Raw genomic sequence first — 19,134 nt, forward strand, 5'->3', positions numbered from 1 at the left:
CTGTTCCCTCCGGCTGGAATGCTTTTCCCCCACAGGGCCACAAAGTTCACTGGCTCACTTTCTTCTGATGGTCCTTCTCCAGACATGCTCTTCAGGGAAACCTCTTCTGCCCACCATATTTAACACTGCATTCCCCCACCCTCCCATCACCCCCAGATAACCACCTGCCTAGACCCTTCCTGCTTTATTTTGCTCCTTCACACATATCACCATATTCCCTGGTGTATTTTTTTCCAGTTTAAATTTTTTTTTTATTGTGGCAAATATATAGGTAACAAAACATTGCTATGTCTATAATCATCACATGTATAGTTCTGTGACATTAATTACATTTATCACGTTGCTCAACTATCACCATTAACCAGTCCCGAATTTTTCCATCACCCTTAACAGAAGCTCAGTGTCCCCTAAGCATTGTGTCTTCCTTTCCCCACCCCCTACAGTATATTTTAATCATTTATCTTGGTCATTACATTTCCTCCCCCACTACAATGTAAGCCTCAGGAGGGCAGGAATTTCTGTCCATCGTGTCTCATGCTCTGTCCTCATTCCTAAAACTGTCCTTAGCACACACTAGGTGCTCAATAAATACTTGGTGAATTAATAATTAGAGTTGATTAATCAATGTGTCTAAAGGAAAATAACATTTATTTTCTTAATTTGAAACATCAGGCTTACATCCAAGGGCCCTTTGGTTAAAAGTTATACCCTTGAAAAGCCTGAAGAGGCTGGCTCTCTCCCATATCAATCAGGGTGCAAAGGGGCCACCAAACCCACTGCCATAGAGTTGACTCCAACTCCTAGAGACCCTATAGGACAGAGCAGAATTGCCCCATGGGGTTTTCAAGGCTGTAAATCTTTACGGAAGCAGACTGTCACATCTTTCTCCCACAGAGCGGGTGGTGGGTTCGAACTGCCGACCTTTCAGTTAGCAGCCAAGCGCTTTAACCACTGTGCCACCAGGACTCCTAAAGGGGTGTGCAAACAAGGTCAGACGCAAGCTGAGATTGCAGGAAGAGGCAGACGTGCAGCTGACAACATGGCAAGTGGCTGGCGTCCCGTAGCCTTTTGGTCATTGCAGATTTAAACAGCTGAGACAAGGACTGGGACAGTAAAGGTGAATACCAGAAGGAGCACCCTGGCTGCGGCTGCCCAGAGACAATGACACCACATTCTAGGAGCGGATGAGCAGCTGCCACAAACCTGGCCACCAATTCAGTTTCATCAGAATCGGACAAAGTCAGGAGAGGGTGTTGAACACTCTAGATCATAATCCAAAAGCAAAGGGAACAAAATTGATGGACAGTAAGACCCCCTCCCCAGAGGCCCTGAAAGTATATACCGTATTCCTGCTTTTCGAAAGTTTGCTTTACATCATTTCGCTTTTACAAAAGACCTACATTAGTACCTGTTTCCGCTAACCGAAAGAAGTCTGAAGAGGATTTTCACTTTCACAAAAAAAGGCAAAAAGCGGAAATAGAGTTCCCGTTTGTTTTGCAGCTAGCCGTTAAAGAGGCAGCATGCCTGCTCCCGGATCAGTGAGAGTGGAGTCGCCAGGCTCCTCCCAGCGAGCTACTCAGCATCAGGTCGCCATAGCTTTGAACTGCGTGTGAGCACCTGCGCTTTATCTCGATTTCTTTTGTGCATCCATTAGCGAGATGTGTCCTAAGGTATCAGAAAGCCTAACAGAGCACATAAGGGTTTTATGTGTTATTTGGTATGTTATTTTTGGGGTCTGAGAATGCTCAAATATTTTTCCCATATAAATTAATGGTAATTGCTTCTTCACTTTACATCATGTCAGCTTGTGAAAGGTTTCATCGCAACATTCCACTTTCAAAAAGCAGGGGAAACCTGTATATTAAAACGGCTCGTTTTCCAGCCCCACATCCTTCAAGCCCTCCCCTCGACCACCCCCTGCCGCTCACTCCATCTGCTCTCTTTGCACATGGACTCGCCCGTCTTCAGGCCTCTCCCAAGTGTCACCTCCTCAAGTGACTCCTCTCCCAGTCTCTGTCACACCTCTCTTACTGTAGTCATTACAATTAGCAATTATTATCTGCCTCTCCATTCCTCATCCGCAGCTGTTACGGACAGCATTCTGTCCCCCCAAAATATATGCTGAAACCCTAACCCCCGTGCCTATAAATGCAGCCCTGGTGGCGTAGTGGTTAAGAGCTCGGCTGCTAACTAAAAGGTTGGCAGTTTGAATGCACCAGCCAATCCCTGGGAACCGTATGGGGCATTTCTACTCTGTCCTATAGGGTCATTAAAGTTGGAATCAACCAGATGGCATTGGGTTTTGTTTTGGAGTACCTATAAATATGACCCTGTTTGGAAATAGGGGCTTGCTTTTGTTGTTGATGTTGTCGTTTCTTTTATTGATTTAGGACCCATAGTAGGGTGGGTCCTAAATCAAGTCACTTCTGAGTTAAAGAAAGAGCAGTCTAGACACAGAGAAGGAGCCCTGGTGGCGCAACAGTTAAGCACTCAGCTGCTAACCGAAGGTTAGTGGTTTGAATCCACCCAGCGGCTCTGCCCAAGAAAGATGTGATGATCTGCTCCCATAAAGATTACAGTCTAAAAACCCTATGGGGTAGCCACAAGTCAGAAGTGACTGGACAGCACCTAACAACAATGACACAGAGACACGCACAGGGAGAAAAGGAAGACAGCAGAGGAGACGGAAACATCTACAAGCTCAGGAATGACAAGGATTGCTAGCAGCTACTAAAAGCTGAAATATACAAGGAAGGAGCCTCCCCTAGAGCCAGGCCCTGAACTTGGCCTTCCAGTCTCCTGAACTGGAAGCAAATAAATTTCTGTTCTTTAAAGCCACCCACCTGTGGTATTTGTGTTATGGCAGCACCAGGAAACTAAGATGCTAACTAAAATCTAAACTCCTCAAGGACAAGGCTTTTGCTGGTCTTGTTCCCCCACAAATCCCCAATGGCCAACAGACCACCCAAGTGGTACCAGTGCTTGACTGAAGGACATTGCCCCAACCACACACAAACACACATCCCGACCTCTCTTCCAGGCTCCAGCAGTGTAACAGGTGTTCAGAGACCTGTGCTGCCCCGCGCCTCACCAGTCCAAATGGAGATGAGCTCTAAGACTAAAATACATACCAGATTCTGAAGGCTTAGTAACAAAAAACTAAAATATCTCATTAACAAATTTTTATATTGATTTCCACATTTAAAATTATGCTATCTTGGATATTCTGGGCTAAGTAAAATATATTCTTAAAATTAATTTCACCTTTTTTTTTTTTTTTTTTAACGTTTTAATATGGCTACCAGGAAATTTTTAATTATTTAGGTAGCTAAGTTGTACTTCTATTGGGCAGCGCTCTTGTTAGTCAGTCTTGGTTATAATAACACGAGGAAAAGCCAGCCAGCAACACGGCCCAGCCCTCGCCCCCTCACCTCACACAGTGCTGCCACACGCTCTTCAGAGCACGGCAGGAAACACCTGTCCCGCTTGCCTCCTGTGACACACAAATATTTAAATGTATTCAGAAATGCGATTAGGAAATCAGGGCTAAAAAGAGTTTATCAGATGAACCAACTGTACCTCAGAATGTAGGCTGATCTTAATCATGACTCAGAACAGTGCCCAGCACATAGTAGGTGTGCAAATATTGCTGAATGAATAAATCGACCCTTTGCAAAGGAAAAAAAAAAACAAACTCCAATTTGTCTATTCATTTGGAGAGTTCCTGGGTGGCACAAATGGCTATGTGCTGGCTGCTAACTGAAAGGCTGGAAGTTCAAGTCTACCCACAGGCACCTTGGAAGAAAGAACCTGGAGATCTGTTTCTGAGAAAATCAGCCATTGAAACCCTATAGAGCGCAGTTCTGCTCTGACACACACAGGGATTACCATGAGTCAGAAATGGCTTGATAGCAACTGGTTTGCTTCTTGGTTTTCCTATTTATTTGGGATGGTAGAATATAAAAGCTGGAGGGGATCTGGAAAATGCATGGGTGTAGGTCAGGAGACCCAGTTTGCCACATTGCTGAACTGTGAGACGCTGAGCTTCACGTTCTCACCTGGAAAAGAGGTAGGCTCTGCCTTTCCTACCTGTCAGGTTAGTGCCATCTGATAGAACTTTCTACAATGATGGAAGTGTTCTCTGCTCTGTCCAATACAGTAGCTATTGAGCTCTTGTAATGTGGCAACTGTGACTGACGAATGGAATTTTTAATCTTTTAATTAATTTAAATTCAAATCGTCACATGTAGCAAGTGGCTACCATCTTGGGCAGCCTAGCTCTAGGTTGCTGGGTCAGGATGGAATGAGATAAAGCTTGTAAAAAAACACTTTGTAAACTCCAAAGCCCTATAGAAAGAAATGGCATGGGTTTTGTTGTTGCTGTTTGTTTAATATGTACTCCTCACTTATCAACTATCTCATTATCCAACATTTCACATTTACAACAACAGTAAAAAAAAAAAAAATCTACTATCCAACTATTTTGCGCATCAGTGACGTACGTCTGGCAGTAATGAACTCCAAGGTGCAAGGCGAAAGTAATGCTGGCTGTGATGGCTATGGTTATGCGTGAACTTGGCTGGGCCATGATTCTCAGTGGTTTGGCAGTAATATAGTGATGTGATTTGGCAGTTACATAACATGTAGTCATCCTCCATTTTGTGATCCGATGTGGTCATCCTCCGTTTTCGCGTAACACTGATTTTTGCATAACACTGATTTTCGCATAACAGATTTTCGCATAACAACCTGATCTTTGAAAACTAACCATGTAGATAAGTGAGGAGTGAGTGTCTTAGAAATCTGAGATTCAGAGAGGTTTCAGTTGCCCAACATCACAGAGTCTCAATTCATCGTAAGTGAAAAAAAAATGTAAACAAACATGATGATTTTACTTCATTTTGGGGAGAACGGCAGCTGGTTTCATGGATAACCCTTCACAGAACTCAGAACACCAAGCTTTTCAGTCCAAATTTCATCCACATTTGGTACTTCCAGGGCCTAGACATGCAGTCAGAACTCATGGCTGCCAGTGTATTCTTGGTTGATTATATTCCTATCTTCCACGCCCTGACTCTTAGGACTGGCGACAAGCCCATGTTTCCTGCCCTTCCTGTTGACCTTTCTTGCCAATTCTTCTTCTACAGAAACAGGTCTTCCAAACAGCTCCCTACATGCCTACAGCTCATTCTGACAGTCATTCACAGGCTCTCAGATACACAGTAAACCTGCGAAAGCCAGAACCTGTGTAAGGCGGAAACCTGTCAGACAAGGAAAACTCAAATATTTTCCATTAATAGAAAGCGACAGAAAAGTAGTAGGATTGCACCCTGTCAAAGGCGGAAAACTTGTGAGACCCAGAAAAACAACACAGTCTGGTTGAGTCCCAGCTCTCACAGGTTTCACTGTATACAGAGGTTGTTCAAATTTGCTGACGGATGGTAAAACCAACCACTACTAAACAGGGGTAAGGACTAATTGGTAGCTGTGAAGAATGCTAATCTATTTATACTCAGGTTGGAAAAATGCTCATGAAATTCAAATCGAGCTCGCCTCCCAAGATTTTTCATAGCAGGAAGGCCTTTCTCAGTGTAAACAGCCTTCCCTTACCATTAAGATAATTATATTCTACACACAAGTAGACAATAAAGAAATAAGCAGGTAAGTGGAAAGGAGCAGGGAGTGAATTATTAGGACAGCAAAGTCAAAAAAAAAAAAAAAAAAAATGGTGTAAGTCTGAGGAAACACCAAACAGTTCCAAGTACAAATGGAAGGAACCACCCTAAAATATTTAATTAAGAGATTTTGTGAGCTCATTCATTACAAAGAGTTCAGCTAATATTCCCCTCAGTCCTTTCAGCTTTTCCACAGACACATTAAATTTGGGTTTTAAGCATGTGTAATACGCTGCACAGCCCTTGGTTTGGCCCCATGGAGCTTCCATAATGAAAAACAACATGTGAAATTGGATCCACATGCGTTTGGCCCACTGGTTGGGCTCAGTGGTGTATTTTACCCTGACAGACAGCGAGGCTGTTGCTCAACTCCCAAGGACGGGCCTCCAGCAATAACCTCCAGCTACTGAAACAAAACCAACTGGCCAGGAGTAGTGTGACTGCCACCCCTTCAAGAGGAGGGACTCAGCTTTCTGTACCTCAAGTTCAGTCTCCCGCCTGTTGATATCGTCCGTGGATTGATTCAACTTCTCCAGTTCTCCCTAGTGAAGAAGAGAGGGAGGAAAAAGATTTGAGGGATCAGGCTTCTGTTTCCAATATAACTCAGCCCATAACCTGAAAAACTACCCCAGCCCAATTTGTAGGAAGAGGGAAAAGCTGGTTTTAATTTTCAAGGAAAACAGCTGACCTTGAGCTGGAGGAGCAAATGAAATGTCTGTATTTCTGAAATCTTTATCTTGACGGTATCTCTTTTAAAAATGACTTAAAGGCCTAGGAATTATTTCTCTTTTCTGATAAGGTCAAATATTTACTCCAGGTATGTGCCTCCAGGTAAACCTACCTCATTACAAAGGGTTCAGCTACCAAATCAAAACAGTAACCTCTGCCTTAGAAGGGAGAACTTCGCAGGAAAAAAAAAATCAATAAAAGAAAATAAATCAGCCCGTGCTAAAAGTATAAACCATTGAAATGATTTAAATCAAGGAAAGATTTCTGTCATTAACACATCAGTGGTTGAACATTTTTCTACAAAGAGATGAAAATCTTCTTTTTTCAAAACTGCCAATTATTCAACCTACCTAGCTTTTTTCTTTGTATACTAGCTTTAATCCCAGTCCTTCAAATAAACATTTACAACCAACATTTGTAAAAAGTACCCAGTTTGAAGTTAACTCATCTTTACTCTGGAAACAAAGGATCATGCTAACAGAATTCCCTAGCAAGAACACAAGATTTAGCCCAAACTGATGATTTTAACTAATAGGATCATTCCTAATGCGAAGATTTTTCCACCTGATCTTTATCTTGCTAATCTGCCAAAACAATTCATTTAAACCCCAACCACTGGGTTAAATGAGGTTTTAATTGATCTATGCACTGAAAAACCAATTAGGGCTCCAGAGATTGCATTGCATGCTTAAAAAGCAATATTTAAAAAAAAATGATTTATGGAAAGGGAAAAAAAAAAAAAGGGCGTCTTGGAAAAGAGATTTGCTGTGTTTTTGCTTAGAGGGTGGAGAGGTTAAGCTGTCACTCATAGATTTCCGCTTGAAAATTGTTTTTTAATCATCCCTCTAGGAAAAGAGCCCTGGTGGCGCAGTCTTCGCTGAGCTGCTAATCGAAAGCTTGGCAGTTCGAACCCACCAGCTTCTCTGCAGGAGAAAGATGTGGCAGTCGGCTTCCCTAAACATTACAGCCTTGGAAACCCTATGGGGCAGTTATACTCTGTCCTATAGGGTCACTATGAGTCGGAATCCACTCGACAGCAGCGGGTTTAGTTTCTGGTCTAGGAAATGGAGGCACAGAAAAGGCCAGGCCAGCCCCCTCGCCGCCTCCACGCGTCAGCTCTGCTCATCAGTTGTCCCTGATTTCTGTTCACACCCGACCCCACAACAAGGAAAAGCAGGGTTTTAGCCCATTTCAGGCCAAGCGGTGGTTTGAGCCAGTGGCGACAATAAACCTCCCAGTTTACTAACAATGAATCAAACGAGGAAGGCGGCTCAGGCTGGGCACCTACGCCAGGTGGGGGCTCCGTACCCAGAGCAACGGTGCCAGCCCACGCTGCAGGGGCGGCAACGCCCACCCGGCCGGGCTCGCGGGCCCGGCAACCCCTTCTCCCAGAGCCGGGAGGCTGTGCAATGCCCGCGGCTCCACCAGCCTGGCTGAGGGAACCCCAATACCGGCATGGCGCCCCCGCCCCCTTTTTCCCTTTGTTGTGCATCCGCCGAATCGCTGGTACTCTGCGGTGACCCCCAAATCTAGCCGGGGACTTCCGGGGGGGTCCCTGCAAAAGTCAAGCTGCATCCAACGAGCACTGAAGCCCCCTCAGCGGGGAACGGTGAAACCGAGTATTCAGGCTCTCTCGTCTCGCCTCCGGACCGCAGCACTAGAGGTTGCGGAGCGGGATGTAGATGTAGACGCCGACCTCCGTGGCAGCCCTCGCGGAACCCGTGCCAGGGTGCCTCCCGTGCGCCCTACCTGAATCCGAGGATCCACCTCCTCCTCCTCCTCCAGCCCCTGCTCCATGCCGTCTCCCTCCTCCTCCTCCTCCACGTTGCGAGCAGGCGGCGGGAGCTCGGCGGGCTCCTCGGATCGACTCCGCTTCAGCGACGCGTCCATGCAGGCAGGGGTGCGGTCGCCGCAGCCGGAACGCGAACTGTGCCGTGGGCTCCGGAGCGTCCGAGGGGTCGTGGCCGCCGCAGGCTCGCCTGAGCTACCTCGCCACAGCCCAGCACAGTCCCGGGAGCCGCCGCGGACTACACCCAGGAGCGCCGCTCGCCGATGCGGGTCGGTCCGGCCCAGGCGGAGCCGAGCGGAGGAAATGTGCGCGGGCGCCCCCTTTCTGTGCGGCCGGCAGCGCAGCGGCGCCCGCTCCGCCCTCGCCCGCCGCCCCTTGGTGCGGTGCTGACACCGTTCATGGGCCAGTCCCAATTACCCAGGTCTCCGTCACAAAAACCCCAGCTTCCCGAAGACCTCTAGGGAGATGAAATAGGACAGCCCCCGCCCCCTTTTAACTGAGCAGCAGGAATACGTTGCAAACTACCTAACGTTAGCCACCTGCTTTCGGGGTAGCTTTCTCTCTCCCCCCTCGACAAGGCAGATTTAGGGACGGGAGGAAAGTTGGGGGAATTTCCGCTCTCTGAAGTCACATTTAGAGGCCTGTACTCAGTGACCCTACATCAATTTTAAGGCTCGCTCAAGCCCCTGTCCCCTTGGGCCATCCTTGTGAGTTGTATCTACTTGGAGATTTCCCCAGAAAAGGAAACTGAAACATACGCACACATAGATACGCAGAGGGAAGTCCGCTGTGGCTCCATGCATGGATTCTTTTTCCAAAGGCTGTGGCCTCCGCTGGCCAGAGCTCCATGCCCAAACACCTGTACTTTCACGTCCATGAAGCATCGAGAATCCATTGAGTGTGGGTTTGGGTAGGTTGGTACCGCCTTTTCAGGGAAGCAGAGAGTTTAAGACCTGTTGATGGGCACACTCTAGCCAAGGAGTTATGAACTGGTGAGGTCTCCTGCCCACCCCTCAAGTAGGGAGCCAAAATTTGTCTAGGAAACTTGGCATCACCAAAGGCCAAACAAAAAGACATGTCTACGCTATGATGAAGTGTCAGGGCCACTGTGATGTCAGGGGGCCGCAAGGGCAGGTAACCTTGGCAAAACACTCCAGGGACATTGCCATTGATGCAGAAAGTGTACACTTTCTACACGGAGGCTTGTGGGCTATTGGCTCTGTGAGTCTGAAGAGCAAACTTACTTGAGAAGGGAGCTTCTTTCTGAGAACGTATGATTAAAGTCTTGAGGGCATTGGTGGTTTAGTGGTAGACTTCTTGTCTTTCATGCAGGAGACCCAGTTTCAATTCCTGGCCAATGGAGCTCATGTGCAGCCACCTCCCACTTGTCAGTGGAGGCTTACTTGTTGCTATCATGCTGAACAGATTTTTAGCAGAGCTTCTAGAGTAGGAAGAATGGCTTGGGGATCTACTTCTGAAAAATCAGCCATGATAAACCCTATGGAGCATAGTTCTGCTCTGACACACATGGGGTCGCCATGAGTCGGGGGAAAACTCGACAGCAGCTAACAACAACATTGTTAAAGCCACCTTGGAAAACCTACTTCTGATGGTTTGATAAGAAGCTAAGTTGTGGGGTTACTCCTTGGGCAAAGTACCACCCTACATGCCGGCATTATGGTCCACTGTCAAAGGAAATTGTCCTATCTCCTAGAGGTAGTACAGGTTTTTGAGGAGTGTTTTGTGTTTTGTTTCGTTTTTTCTAAAAAGATCACTGTAGTGCAAGCTTTATAGGGATTGGAACCCGTTCTAAAGGCCTTGCTATTCTGTGGAGAATGTTTTTGTTGACATTTGGATTTTCACGTGGAGGGTCCATGCCCCCTCCACATCATCACCCCCTCCCCATCTTTATCTGTTCATTGCTCTTTAATTTGGTGACCCAAGTATCTTCTCCTTTGAATTTTTTTGTTGATACCATGTGTTTTCACTATTGGAAGGCATGCTGATTAAAGAGCCAATTTAGAATTTTTGTTAGGATTTATGGATTTTATTGCCCATTATCGGGGTACACATATGTCCCAGCAGACACTGGACGTAGTAAATCCTACTGATATGAATCAATGATAAAATTGTTTTTTTGTTTTCTTTTTTAAAAAATTTTTATTTCTTGAATATTTGCAAAACATGAGGTAAAAAACATGAAGGCACCTGGCAATGACTGCACATACATTTTATTCTAGTCTCCTTTTTCTTAGCCTTTTCATTATTTTTCATGAAACTTTTAAACGTGGTCAATGCTTTCTTCCTTACTGCAAAAGCAGTACTTACAGCCCAAATAAATAAAACTAAAGGAATTTGAATCTCAGAAAAATTATCATTACTACCTAGTCTTCATTACAACAAAAGCAGTACTAACAGCTAAGAAGCAGAAACAGCAGCCCTGGAATATTGCAGACCTGCTCACAGCGGTGTATTCACCTGCTACATATGGAAGCAATGATTGGGCCCTAAGATTGAATGCGGGGTAAGAATAATTTACAGAAGTTTGAGCCTCTTGAAAAGTACCACTGCAATACATTATTCCTTCTTGCAAAACATTATTTACTGTTCGGAAGCTAGAAAAGCAGTCCTGAAAGATTGCAGAACAAAGACTCAAAGCAGAGAAGGGAGCCAGTGACACCTGGAAATAGTGAATGATATCAGGGAGAAAATGGCCACCATGACTGAATGAAAAAGACTTGTTCTTAGGTGACTTCGAGTTGGTTCCAACTCATTGCAACCCTATGGGACAGAGCAGAACTACCCCATTTGGTTTCCAAGGAGTGGCTGGTGGATTTGAACTGCTGACCTTTTGGTTGTTAGCAGCCAAGTTCTCAACCAGTATGCCACCAGGGCTCCTTGAAAAAGATTAGGAATAGCTTATTCTTGCAATATGTACATTCTTATGAGAACATAGTAACTGGGAAACACAGTGAGATTTATCTCACAGAAATAAAGGCAAACCTGTCAAAAGTTTACAAAATTCACACACCCAGGAGACATCACCTAACACAACACTCATTCTACACAATAATGAGGCTCCAACTCAGGGTTCTTAAATTTCATGCATTTCAAAAGGCTCCCACCTTGAGGTTAAACATGTTAAAATCAGACTACTGCCTTCACAAAGACTCTGTTGTTAAGCGCCATAGAGTTGGTTCCCACTCATAGCAACCCTATGTACAACAGAATGAAATACTGCCTGGTCCTGTGCCATCCTCATAATCGTTGCTGTGCTTCAGCTCTTGTTGCAGCCACTGTGTCAGTTCATCTTGTTGAGGGTCTTCCTCTTTTTCAATGACCCTCTACTTTACCAAGCATGATGTCCTTTTCCAGGGACTGATCCTTTCTAATAACGTGTCCAAAGTATGAGACGTAGTCTCGCCATCCTTGCTCCTAAGGAGCATTCTGGTTGTACTTCTTCCAAGACAGATTTGTTTGTTCTTTTGGCAATCCATGGTATATTCAATATTCTTCGCCAACACCACAATTCAAAGGCGTCACTTCTTCGGTCTTCCTTATTCATCTTCCAGCTTTCGCATGCATATGAGGCAACTCAAAACACCATGGCTTGGGTCAGGTGTACCTTGGTCTTCAAAGTGACATCTTTGCTTTTTAACACTTTAAAGAAGTCTTTTGCAGCAGATTTTCCTGATGCAATGTGTGGTTTGATTTCTTGACTGCTGCTCCATGGGCGTTGATTGTGGATCCAAGTAAAATGAAATCCTTGACACCTTCAATCTTTTCTCCATTTATCATGATGTTGCTTATTGGTCCAGTTTTGAGGATTTTTGTTTTCTTTATGTCAAGCTGTAATCCATACTGACGTGGTTGGGAAACCGTATGTCCCACGAGTCACCAAAGGGTTAAATTAAGGGAGGGTCAGCAGTTCTGGAAGAGATATTTTGAAGTTCCTTGCTGAAGACATAGTTGCTTTGGGCTTCCCAGTAATGAATCAAGGAAGGGACAAGATAGCCATTCAGGGTCACCTTGGGTTTGTGTCCCCAAGTGGGACACAAGAGATACCAGTATTTCCCTGGTGACTTTGAATTGAGCCAGTAACCGAGCAGGTTCATCCCAGCTATAAAGAGAAATACAGGGTCAGCCCTGACTCTAAATGCTTCTCAGCTGGAGGAACCACATCGTCACCATTCTAAACAACAGCCTCCAACGTACATTTCTGTTTGAGCATTGTTATTGTTGTGTGTTGTTGAGTCGATTCCGATTCATAGCGACCCTATAGGACTGAGTAGAACTGCCCCATAGGGTTTCCAAGGAGCGGCTGGTGGATTCGAACTGCTGACCTTTTGGTTAGCTGCCTGAGTTCTTAACTACTTCACCATTAGGGCTCCATTTGAGCATAGATCCAAGGATAATAGAATGGTTCAAAATGCCTCTAAGGGACTAGGGAGACTGCTCTAGAGGATCAGTTTAGACATTTGTTGTCTTGTTTTTAGGATACCTGGGCCAGTTTATAGTGTTACTTCTAATAGTGTTTCTAAAGTTAAAAGTCAGGAAGATAAATAAATCAACCATGAGCAGTACTACATATTTTCTGTTGGTACATATACATGCACAAAAATGCATAGAAAAGGGCCTGGAAGGATCTATACCAAACGAAGAGTGGTTACCCCTGGAAAGGAGGAGTAAGGAGGGGCCCAGAATTGGCTGGGATTGAGGGGTCAAAGAAACTTTTAGTTTCTAGGCCATGTTTTCATTACAAGGATGTACTTATGATTATTTGTGTAATTTAAAAATAAATTTTAAATAATATGTACTGTTTTCTATTGCTGTGTAACAAATTACCACAAACTTAGAGGCTTAAGAGGAGCTCTGGTTGTGCAGTGGTTAAAGCGCTCGGCTGCTAACCAAAAGGTCAGCGGTTCAAGCCCACCAGCCAGTCCTCCAGAGAAAGATGTGGCAGTCTGCTTCCGTAAAGTTTACAACCTTGGAAACCTTATGGGGCAGTTCTGCTCTGTCCTACAGAGTCCCTATGATTCATAATTGACTCGACAGCAACGGTTTTATTTTCTTTAGTGGCTTAAAACAACACTTATTATCTCAGATTTCTGTAGATCAGAAGTTCAGGCCTGATATGGCCGGGTTCTCTGCTCAGGGTCTCACAAGCTGAATTAGGGTGTCAACCAGGCTGTGTTCTTTTCTAGACACCCAGGGGAAAGAATCCATTTCAGACTCATCCAGGTTATTAGTCAGATTCAGTTCCTTGTGGTTGTAGGACTGAAGTCCCCGTTTCCTAGCTGACTGTCAGGGGGGCAATCTCAGCTCCTGCATTGCTTGCCACCTGCCCCCGTCCAATTTCAAAATAGCAGCTGAAAACCTCCCTTGTGTCAAATCCCTCTCATGATTTGATCTCTTCTTCAGGAAGAGCCCAGTCCCATTTTAAGAGCTCACTTGATTAGGTCAGGCCCACCAGAATAGTCTCACATTCCAAAAGTCAATTACAGCATATACATAACCTAATCATGGTAGAGACTATCTCATCATATTTACAAATGCCCTCAATTATACAGGGGCATGTAAACCAAGGGACAGGAAACTTGGGAGCCGTTTTATAATTCTGCCTCTACACATACTAAGGAGACAAGCCATGTTATTAAGTAAATGCTTATATTTATTTATTTTTTCTTTTTTTTAAATTGTGGTTTAAGTGAAAGTTTGCAGTTCAAGTCAGTTTCTCATACAAAAATTTATACACACATTTCTATGTGACCCTAGCTGCTCTCCCTATAATGTGACAGCACACTCCTCATTTCCACCCTGGATTTCCCATGTCCATTCAACCAGCTCCTCTCCCTTCTTGCCTTCTCATCTTGCCCATTAAAGCTGCCCATTTAGTCTCATGTATCTACTTGAGCTAAGAAGCACTCTCTTCACAAGTATCATTTTATGTTCCGTAGTCCAGTCTAATCTTTGAAGAGTTGGCTTCAGGAATGGTTTTAGTTCTGGGCTGACAGAGTCTGGGGGCCATGTCTTCAGGGGTCTTTCAGTCAGACCATTAAGTCTGGTCTTTTTACTAGAATTTGAGTTCTGTACCCCACCTTTCTCCTGCTCCATCAGGGACTCTCTGTTGTGTTCCCTGTCAGGGCGGTCATTGGTGGTAGCCAGGCACCATCTAGTTCTTCTGGTCTCAGGCTTCTGGTCTCAGGCTGATGGAGTCTCTGGTTTATGTGGCCTTTCTGTCTCTTGGGCTAATATTTTCCTTGTGTCTTTGGTGTTCTTCATTCTCCTTTGCTCCAGGTCGGTTAGGACCAATTGATATATCTTAGATGGCCGCTCGCTAGCTTTTAAGACCTCAGACGCCACGCACCAAAGTGGGATGCAGAACATTTTCTTAACTTTGTTATGCCAATTGACCTAATGTTCCCTGAAACCAGGGTCCCTAGACCCCCGCCCCTGCTACTCTATTCTTAGAAGTGTTTGATTGTATTTTGGAAACTTCTTAGCATTTTGTTTAGTCCAGTTGTGCTGACTTGCCCTGTATTGTGTGTTGTCCTTCCCTTAACCTAAGATAATTCTTATCTACTATCTAGTTAGTGAATATCCCTCTCTCTCCCTCCCACCCTCATAACAATCAAAGAATGTTTTCTTCTGTGTATAAACCATTTCTTAAGTTCTTACAATAGTGGTCTCATACAATATTTGTCCTTTTGCAACTGAGTAGTTTCACTCAGCATACCATCTTTTCAGATTCATCCACAGTATGAGATGTTTCACAGATTCATCATTGTTCTTTAACATTGTGTAGTATTCCATTGTGTGAACATACCATAAATTGTTCATCCATTCATCCGTTGATGGACGCCTAGGTTGTTTCCATCTTTTTGCTATTGTGCACAGCACTGCAAAGAACATAGGTGTGCATATATCTATTCATGTGACAGCTATTATTTCTCTAGGATATATTCCAAGGAGTGAGATTTCTGGATCTTATGGTACTTCTATTTCTAGCTTTTTAACAAAGCACCAAATCGATTTCCAAAGTGGTTGTACCATTTTACATTCCCGCCAACAGTGTATAAGTGTTCCAGTCTCTCCACAACCTCTCCAACATTTATTAGTGTTTTTTCGATTAATGCTAACCTCATTGGAGTGAGATGGTATCTCATTGGTTTTGATTTGCATTTCTCTAATGGCTAATGATAGTGAGCATTACCTGAATGTCTTCTTTGGTGCAGTGCTCGTTCATATCCTTTGGCCATTTTTTAATTAGATTATTTGTCTTTTTGTTGTTGAAGTTTTGCATATCTTGTAGATTTTAGAGATTAGACGCTGATCGGATTTGTCGTAGCCAAAAACTTTTTCCCAGTCTATAGGTTCTCTTTTTATTCTTTTACTGAAGTCTTTTGAGGAGCGTAAGTGTTTGATTTTTAGAAGCTCCCAGCTATCTAGTTTCTCTTCTGGTGCTTGTGCATTGTTAGTAATGTTTTGTATTCTGTTTATGCCATGTATTAGGGCTCCTAGCATTGTCTCTATGTTTTCTTCCATGATCTTTATCGTTTTCAATTTTATATTTAGGTCTTTGATCCATTTTTAGTTAGTTTTTGTGTATGGTGTGAGGTATGGGTCTTGTTTCTTTGTTTTGCAGATGATATCCAGTTATGCCAGCACCATTTGTTAAAGAGACTATCTTTTCCCCAATTAACGGACTTTGAGCCTTTGTCAAATATCAGCTGCTCATAGGTGGATGAATTTACGTCTGGATTCTTAATTCTGTTCCACTGGTCTATGTATCTATTGTTGTACCAGTACCAGGCTGTTTTAACTACCATGGCAGCATAATAGGTTCTCAAATCAGGTAGTGCGAGGCCTCACACTTTGTTCTTCTTCAGTAATGCTTTACTTATCCAGGGCCTCTTCCCTTTCCATATGAAGTTGGTGATTTGTTTCCCCATCTCCTGAAAACATGCCATTGGAATTTGGATCGGGATTGCACTGTATCTGTAGATCTCTTTGGGTAAAATCAACATTTTCACAACGTTGAGTCTTCCTATCCATGAGCAAGGTATGTTTTTCCGCTTATGTAGGTCTCTTTTGGTTTCTTGTGGTAGTGTCTTGTAGTTTTCTTTGTATAGGTCTTTTACATCTCTGGTTAGATTTATTCTTAAGTATTTTATCTTCTTGGGGCTATTGTAAATGGTATTGATTTGGTGATTTCCTCTTCGAAGTTCTCTTTGTTGGAGTAGAGGAATCCAAAAGATTTTTGTATGTTTATCTTGTATCCTGACACTTTGCTGAAATCTTCTATTAGTTCCAGTAGTTTTCTTGTGGATTCTTTGGGGTTTTCTGTGTATAAGATCATATCATCTGCAAATAGAGATAGTTTTACTTCTTCCTTACCAATTTGGATGCCCTTTATTTCTTTTTCTAGCCTAATTGCTCTGGCTAGGACCTCCAGCACAATGTTGAATGAGAGTGTTGATAAAGGGCATCCTTGTCTGCTTCCTGTTCTCAAAGGGAATGCTTTCAGACTCCCTCCATTTAGGATGATGTTGGCTGTTGGCTTTGTATAAATGCCCATTATTATACTGAGGAATTTCCCTTCTATTCCTATGTTGCTGAGAGTTTTTTATCATGAATGGGTGTTGGACTTTGTCAAATGCCTTTTCAGCATCAATTGATAAGATCATGTGGTTCTTGTCTTTTGTCTTATTAATGTGATAGATTACATTGTTTTTCTGATGTTGAACCATCCCTGCATACCTGGTATGAAACCCACTTGGTCATGATGAATTATTTTTTTGATATGTTGTTGAATTCTATTGGCTAGAATTTTGTTGAGGATTTTTATGTCTATGTTCGTGAGGGATATTGGTCTGTAATTTTCTTTTTTGTGGTGTCTTTACCTGGTTTTGGTATCAGGGTTATGCTAGCTCCATAGAGTGAGTTTGGGAGTATTCCATCCTTTTCTATGCTCTGAAATACCTTTAGTAGTAGTAGTGTTAACTCTTCTCTGAAAGTTTGGTAGAATTCTTTAGTGAAAGCATCCGGGCCAAGGCTTTTTTTGGTTTGGAGTTTTTAAATTACTTTTTCAATCTCTTCTTTTGTTATAGGTTTATTTAGTTGTTCTACTTCTGTTTGTGTTACTTTAGGTAGGTGGCGAGTTTCTAGAAATTTGTCCATTTCCTCTAGGTTTTCAAATTTGTTACGGTACAATTTTTCATAGTATTCTCTTGTAATTCTTTTAATTTCAGCTGTGTCTGTTGTGATATTGCCCATCTCATTTCTTATCTGGGTTATTTGCTTCCTCTCATTTTTTTCTTTGTCAGTTTGGCCAATGATTTATCAATTTTGTTGATCTTCTCAAAGAACCAGATTTTGGTCTTATTAACCCTTTCAATTGTTTTTATATTTTCTGTTTCATTTAATTTTGCTCGAATTTTTATTATTTGCTGTCTTCTGGTGCCTGAGGGCTTCTTTTGCTGGTCTCTTTCTACTTGTTCAAGTTGTAGGGTTAATGTTTGAATTTTGGCCCTTTCTTCTTTTTGGATGTGTGCATTTATTGCTATAAATTGACCTCTGAGCACTGCTTTTGCTGTGTCCCAAAGGTTCTGGTAGGATGTGTTTTCATTCTCATTTGCTTCTGTCAATTTCTTTATTCCATCCTTAATTTCTTCTATAACTCAGTAGTTTTTGAGCAAGGTGTTGTTCGGTTTCCATGTGTTTGATTTTTTTCCTTTGCCTTTTCTATTATTGATTTCCACTTCTATGGCTTTATGGTCAGAAAAGATGCTTTGTAATATTTCGATGTTTTGGATTCTGTTAAGGCTTGCTTTATGGCCTAATATGTGGTCTATGCTGGAGAATGTTCCAAGTGCATTGGAAAAGAAAGTATAATTGTCTGCTGTTGGGTGGAGAGTTCTGTATGTGTCTATGAGATCAAGTTGGTTGACTGTAGCATTTAGATCTTCAATGTCTTTATTGAGCTTCTTTTTGGAAATTCTGTCCTTCACCAAAAGTGGTGTGTTGAAGTCTTCTACTATTATTGTGGGGCTATCTATCTCTCTTTCCGATGCTGTTAGAGTTTGTTTTACGTATTTTGGAGCCCTGTCGTTGGGTACATAAATATTTATTATGATTATGCCTTCCTGGTGTATTGACCCTTTAATCACTATGTAGTGTCCTTCCTTATCCTTTATGGTGGATTTTACTTTAAAGTCTATTTTGTCAGAGATTAATATTGCCACTCCTGCTGTTTTTTGATTGTTGTTTGCTTGATATATTTTTTTCCATCCTTTGAGTTTTAGTTTGTGTCTTTGAGTCTAAGGTGTATCATTTGTAGGCAGCATGTAGACGGATCATGTCTATTTATCTGTTCTGCCACTCTCTGTCTCTTTATTGCTACATTTAGTCCATTTACGTTCAGTGTAATTATTGATAGGTATGCGTTGAGTGCTGTCATTTTGATGTCTTTTTGTGTATGTGTGTTGTTGACAGTTTCTTTGTTCCACTTAATTTTCTGTGCTGAGTCATTTTCCTTTATGTATATTCTTTTCATCTTTTTCATTGTTGTTGATTTTGTATTTGCTGAGTCTTTATGTTTTTTATTTTGATGTGTAAGATCGTTAGACTCCTTTGTGGTTACCTTAATATTTACCACTATTTTTCTAAGTTTAAACCAAGCTTTTATTTCTTTATTTCGCCTTGACTTCCTCTCCATGTGAAAGATCTATGACTACTTTTTTTAGTTCCTCTTTTTTGTTTTAATATTGTCATATTTTACAAATTGACATCACTGTTTCCCTATTTTCAGCATTTTAGCTTTGATTTATTTTTGTGACTTCCCTATCTGGGTTGATATCTCATTGCTCTGTCCCATGTTCTAGTCTTGGGTTGTTGTCTGATGTTATTGTTTTTCTAACCGGAGGACTCCCTTTGGTATTT

The 19,134-nt window shown here is 42.7% G+C and overlaps 1 protein-coding gene across 3 annotated transcripts in view; it reads right to left on the reverse strand.

Moving 5' to 3' along the window:
• SH3BP5 (SH3 domain binding protein 5) overlaps nucleotides 1-8,584 on the reverse strand; it is an 81,658-nt gene extending 73,074 nt beyond the window's left edge. The window contains exons 1-2 of one of the 3 annotated variants that reach the window (XM_023739515.1): nucleotides 8,154-8,584; nucleotides 6,155-6,217 (exon numbers count right to left, since the gene is read on the reverse strand). In XM_023739515.1, coding sequence (XP_023595283.1) covers nucleotides 6,155-6,217; nucleotides 8,154-8,294 — 204 coding nt within the window. In that variant the 5' untranslated portion in view covers nucleotides 8,295-8,584. Of the gene's footprint in view, nucleotides 1-3,431; nucleotides 3,494-3,579; nucleotides 3,713-6,154; nucleotides 6,218-8,153 lie in introns of those variants that run through there. The other 2 variants (XM_004385260.2, XM_023739516.1) reach the window with 2 other exon arrangements.
• Nucleotides 8,585-19,134: the final 10,550 nt, after the last annotated feature.

The sequence above is a fragment of the Trichechus manatus genome, unplaced genomic scaffold (genome assembly GCF_000243295.1).
Source record: "Trichechus manatus latirostris isolate Lorelei unplaced genomic scaffold, TriManLat1.0 scaffold00136, whole genome shotgun sequence".
NCBI lineage: Eukaryota > Metazoa > Chordata > Mammalia > Sirenia > Trichechidae > Trichechus > Trichechus manatus.